This window comes from Triticum urartu, chromosome 7A (genome assembly GCF_056163025.1).
Source record: "Triticum urartu cultivar PI428250 chromosome 7A, HENAU_Tu73, whole genome shotgun sequence".
Lineage (NCBI taxonomy): Eukaryota > Viridiplantae > Streptophyta > Magnoliopsida > Poales > Poaceae > Triticum > Triticum urartu.
The window spans coordinates 718,414,781-718,420,780 of NC_141879.1; the positions used below are offsets into that span (position 1 = coordinate 718,414,781).

Sequence of the window (6,000 nt, forward strand, 5' to 3'; positions counted from 1 at the left end):
CGGGATTTCTTCGGCTTCTCGCTTCCTATAAATACGCCCCAGGTTAGCGGAGGCGAGCCGACGACACACCACTCTGGCAGGAACGCAAGAGCAACAGCCAGCAGTTGTGTGCCCCAGATTCGTGGACAACCCAAGCCATTCCCCAGTCATGTAATTTCTAGATCTCGATTCTTTGGCCTTGTCTATTTATTTCTGATATATGATGTTTGACCTACTTGATTCCTCTATTTTTGTAGATGAAATTTCTGTTAGGTAGATTCCGCTGGTCGTAGCATTGCTTGAAAATGACTTTGCAAATAGATTCGTGTCAGCAGATGAGATGTTTAATTTTGTTACAGCTATAGATTGCTACCAAAATGTGTCTAGTGCTTATCGAATTCTCTGATGGATAGTTGTGGTTGGACCGCTAGAGCCTGAGCATAACTTCTGCCAAATTGGATCAAGAATTAAGAATGTCATATATGTTTAGTTTAGAGTTAAGATTTAATTAAGAATGTCATATATATTAAGTTTAGAGTTAAGATTGAATTAAGAATGTGATATATCCATGATATATTAAGACCATATTTGCTAATGAAATTTACACTTGCTTTTATAATGAATTTTCGTGGTAGACATAGGTGTGGAAGTCTTTTTATCTATTATAGTCCACGGGCCCATCATACGGAGTTCGCACAAGTGCCCCTAACATGCCAGGCCGGCCCTGTTGCATCATGACTGGATCGGAGTGCTAGCATGAGCAACAATCTAATAGGAGCAGTAGGAATAGCAGTAGCATTTGAAGTCGTCACAAGCGCCAAAAAAGGTTTTGGGCTTTCAGGTTGGCATACACGATTGCAACCATAGCCACTGGCGCGAAGGCACGGTCTGTGATAATTGCTGCTTAGGTGTGTGTGCAAAGAGTATCCGATGGACGCTAATTGTGTGCAGGCATGGCATTGAACATACTAGCACACGCGATGCAAGAACGTGGTTATAATTAGCCGAAAGATTAATTGAAACAACATATCATTAATATAAGTAGCATGAACCAGCCAATGTAACGCCAAAACGACTTAAGCTGCTAGGAGAGATATATCCAATTCACTTATACTTCAACTCTTCATACATGTGCACATACATATCGGCGGCCACGATGACAATTAGGAGCACGATCACAGAGAGATTCTTTTCTGAAGGCGTCATTGGTTGTTTTTTCTTTTTGGAAAGTTTTCGAAGTTGAAGAAAATAATGAGTGAGCAGTCTGGTGGACGATCGAGTGAGAAGTCCAACAATATATATATATCACATGCCTAGTGTCTTCCACCATAAAATAAAAGCATGAACATAGGATTCTCCGATCCTTCTCCTAGTGTTTTCCAACAGAAGCACAAGAGTCTGTAAATATGTTTGTATTCAGTGTTTTATTTACAACCAAAGTTTTACAGCAACCACATTATATGTTGTCAGCATTCAATGATCAGGTCCTCTTTGGATGTAGACTGAAGGACAAGAGCTAACATAGCTTAGTACGCCCAGGTAAATATGACACCAAGTTGCATTGGTACTAACCTACCTTGCTTGTCCACTAATACACTCATTTCCACCGCATGAATATCAAATCACACTGTGTTAAAAAATATTGATGTATGTGTGTGTTTCAGTTTCATTTTCTAATCCTCCATCAAAGCAAGGCTAATAATATAGCCTACTGTTGATTGTATGGATCTTCGCAACCGAGCTCTCAACCTACACATATACTAGTAGTTAGGTCTTCACTATTAAGACATGACCCGCTTTCTTCTCTCACGGAGTTTCTTATTTCTTGTGCGTAAGGCCCTGTTTGATAAGCTTGGACTAATGATTAGCTGACCAGTGATTAGCTGAGTATTAGGCACTGTCTTACATGCCTCGAGTATTTGGTGAGCACGGCTAGCATGCAGCGTGCGTGATCAGTACCCCCTCCATTTTTTTTACTCCATGAATAAAATTTGGTCAAAGTCACACTACATAAAGTTTGACCAAATTTATAACAAAAAATATGAACATCTACAATACTAAAACTATATATTACGAAAATACATTTCATGGCGCATCTGATAATATTAATTTTATATTGTGAATGTTGATATTTTTTTAATATAAAGTTAGTCAAACATTACAAAGTTTGACTTTGACCAAACTTTGTAGAGTTAAAAGCACCTCAGATAGCTCAACTTGCATAGAATGTGATGATTTAGTCGCAAACTTGCAAAAACTGCACTCCACCATACCCCAACTTGCATTGGATGTGACGCTTTGGTCCTGGCCTATCATAGCACGACACCTGGCAGGCATGTGGCTGGACCGGTCGTCGTGGCAGTTTTGTAGATACGCCCTGCCTTTTCATGTTATTGCATGTTGTAGATAGAAAGAATGATTTAGTCCCAAACTTGCAAAACTGCACTCCACCATACCCCAACTTGCACTGGATGCGGCGATTTGGTCCTGGGCCCATCACAATACGACATTTGACAGCCAGGTGGCCAGACCGGTCGTCGTGGCACTATTGCAGAAACCCCCCTGCCTTTTCATTTTATTGCAGGCTGTAGATAGGAAGAACTAGTGAAGATAAAAATGACCAAAAAGGAATGCATTATATCTAATGTGTAAAAATGACTGATCTGTTCAAGCGAACGTAGCATGCAACCGCTGGATCCTATTCAGGTTCAGTTTTAACCGGGTAGGCAGCCTTCTGTTTTAACCGGGTAGGCCGACTGGCCAGCGAAGGGAACGACAGAGATGCTATGTGAGGGTTTATTACTTCTGATGATGAATCCAGTTCAGGTTCAGTTTTACCCGGCTGGGTAACCTTCGGACTCCGTGCCATCATATACGCGATCGATCGTCGACGATATTCTGGATTAATTTGACGATGGCATCCCTGGTTGAGGAGATTTTGCGGGAGATCCTTCTGAAGCTGCCGACGAGGGACCTGATCCGGTCCAGCTGCGTCTGCAGGCTATGGCGCGCCGTCCCCTCTTTCCGCAGGCTCCACGCCAAGGCCACCCACGTTGTCTCCGACTCCGGCGTGGAGACCCTGCTCGTCAGGCAGATCCGTGGGGCGCGCATAAGCCAAGAGATGATGATCCACAACGTCTCGTCAGCGAAGCCCGTGTGCAGCATCACCTATGTCGGCAGTGCGTACAACCCTACCAACGTCTGCAACGGCTTCATCTGCCTTGCCTCCTGCATGCCGAACTGGCCAATCTATGTGTGTAACCCTCTCACCGGCGATAAGCTGACGGTTCCGCCGCTGCCACAGATCGAGGGGGCGGCCTCCCGCAAGTACGCCATAGGGTTTAACGCGTCCACCCACCTGTACAAGCTCTTCCGCCTGTCGACCATGCGGTTCATGGGCGCCCACTACCTGGACGTGTACACCTTAGGTTGCAATGGCGGGTGGCGTCGACACCTGTACATGTTCTGGTATAGCCCGACGCACGGCCTCCAATCGCCACCGCCGGTGTTCCTCGACGGCAAGCTGTACGCGCTGACAGCACGACCACATCCCTTGCATGTGTTCGACACGATACTAGTAATTGACGTGCCGAGCGAGGTACACTGCACGTACACCCTCCCAGAGTCCGGGGGAAGCTATGTGTTGGGATGCATGCCTTCGAGATGCGCGGGAATCTGTGCGTCGCCGTAGATGTCATTTACCCGCGACGGCTCTGCTGGGAATTGCGCTACACCATCTACATGGACGATGATCATAACGGCAGCGACAGGTTGAGGTGTGTCTGGTTTGACGATGGTGACCGGACGCTGTGCTACAGAATGGGGAATTGTCTCTACACGTATGACACCACCAAGGACGAGCAGGAAGTCATAGGTTGTTTCTATAAGTGGGATCATCGGATCCAGCTGCCAGCAGCTCCATGGCCGGAGAACCAACAATGGAATGTTTACGGTGGTTACCGTCCCAGCCTTGTCTCGCCTCTTCTCCTATTTGCACCCACGCCATCCTCGTTAATGCAGCACCAGGATGAACAAGATCGCTTTGCGCAAGCCTTGGTACATGCACTGTGACGGCAAAAATCATCAAAGGAATCGTCTCCAATGAGCCAAGATGATTCACGGTAAAGTAGGGGAATTGTAGAGCTGAGAATCAAATGTCAGTGAAGATGAAATCTTCTAATATTTCCATTATTATTGATCCAGTCATTGTGGACTAATGTTATACCCTTCACTAATAATCGTTGTTTCTTTCCTCCTCTTAGTGTTTCTAGTTAAGATCTAATTTTCTTTTTGCACACACACACACACACACACACACACACACACACACACACACACACACACAATAGGCTTATTGTTTAGTTTTGCTTATACATGATTATAAATGCATATACATTAGTTATAATCGCATATATCTTATATCCGGCCTGTGATCGGGCGTGTTGTAAGCAAATGATACCGTTTTTTCTTTGTTTTACCACGACAGTGATGTAACAATGAAAAAAGGAATATAATTTGTTTTACTTTCTCTATACAGCTTTTTAGATTTTAGCTTTTTTTGCATATGTTCTCACGTGAAAATATATGAATGTGTATTATGAAATGTAATACAATTATGAGATAAATATGAATATGAATATTCAACATTTTGTCCGCCAAGGATTCCACCAATGGTATTGTCGACTACCACCACTCATCATGACGTGTATAGATAAGCCGCAAGAGCTTGATCAATCAGCATCTTGATTGATTTCTGATACAAGCAAACTAACTGAATCAAGAAGTCCTAGCTACGCTGTTATTTCTTTCCTTTGTTAGCTAGCAAGAACCAAGAGGAGCTGGCTAGGCTGTTAGGGTCTATATCCGAATCAAATTGATTTCCGTCTGGTATGATCTGCAAGCTGTTTTTTTATTGTAAAATTCGTGTGCAATACTGCAGCGTCAGTGACTAACCTTTGCAGCCACACGTGTGGGCAAAACTGCAAAATCTGCCCATTTTCAGATATTCATGTGTGAATTTGACTCAGGTCTCCTGAACGAAACCCAAGCTAACCCCTCCTCAGGGCCGCCGTTCGGGAGAGCAAGGAGGAGAAGCAAGACGAGGAGAAGCATCATGGTGTCGAGGAGGAGAAGGATCAGGATTCAGGGGCATGGCATGCCGCTAGTACCCATGGCGGTGCCGTGCTCTTGAACGAATTGTTCGAGGTGCTAGCCGGAGGCCGGATCTGGCTTAGATATGTAGTGCTTGGCTCCATGCTCACACCCACGCATATATAATCTCTAGTGTTGCTAGCCTTCATACCGATGAACTTAGACTGTTTTAGAGCATAATGGCTTGTTCAGAGCAACTCTAGCCGATCCCTAAAAAGCTATAGAGGAGTAAAAAATTCATTTAACTTCTCTAACCGGCACCTAGCCTAAGTAGTAAGCCCAATAGTGGAGTATAATTTTTACTCCACCTCTTAGTGGGCGCCTAAAAATTCTCGCAACTGACAGTGCTTACCCACCATTGCAAGTCATTCCCACGCGTCCCCGCTAGTTTGGCCAAAACTTCGCCGACCGGCCGGTGCACCACCATCGCCTTGCAAGTGTTAAACGGTTTGCCAAGGTGAGTTATTTTGAAAATTAAATTGTTCATTTTGGTTTGTACAATTGAATTGAACCGACCCGTTTGAAATGAAGATGAAGTGGTTTAGAGGGATGATCTTCGAGGACTCATAGTCATCCGAAGAGGAAGAAGACGACAAAGACTTTGAAACTATTCTTTGCATGATTTCCAATGATGACATTCGGCGGCCGATGAGAGGATCGCGGTTTGGACGCATACAACTCAACCATGATAGAGTGGAGGGTCATGTCAAGATCATGAGATTACTTTCATCCAAATCCAACCTATCCGAAGACGTACTTTTACCGGCGCTTTCATATGCACACAAGTCTTTTTCTCAGCATGTTGCTAAAGCCATTGAGAAGTATGATGATTGGTTCACGCTTAGTAGGAATGCATGCGGAGAGATAAGT

The 6,000-nt window shown here is 44.4% G+C and overlaps 1 protein-coding gene across 1 annotated transcript; it reads left to right on the top strand.

Annotated features, from left to right (window-relative positions):
- Window positions 1-2,893: 2,893 nt before the first annotated feature.
- Window positions 2,894-3,670, top strand: LOC147962151 (putative F-box protein At5g52610). Its single transcript, XM_087534069.1, has one exon. It carries the CDS (start codon window positions 2,894-2,896, stop codon window positions 3,668-3,670), a length of 777 nt encoding a protein of 258 aa, XP_087390195.1.
- The last annotated feature ends 2,330 nt before the right edge of the window (window positions 3,671-6,000 follow it).

What these genes read in the sequence shown, in the direction of transcription:
- LOC147962151 (XM_087534069.1), top strand. Translation starts at nt 2,894, where the DNA reads ATGGCATCCCTGGTTGAGGAGATTTTGCGGGAGATCCTTCTGAAGCTG.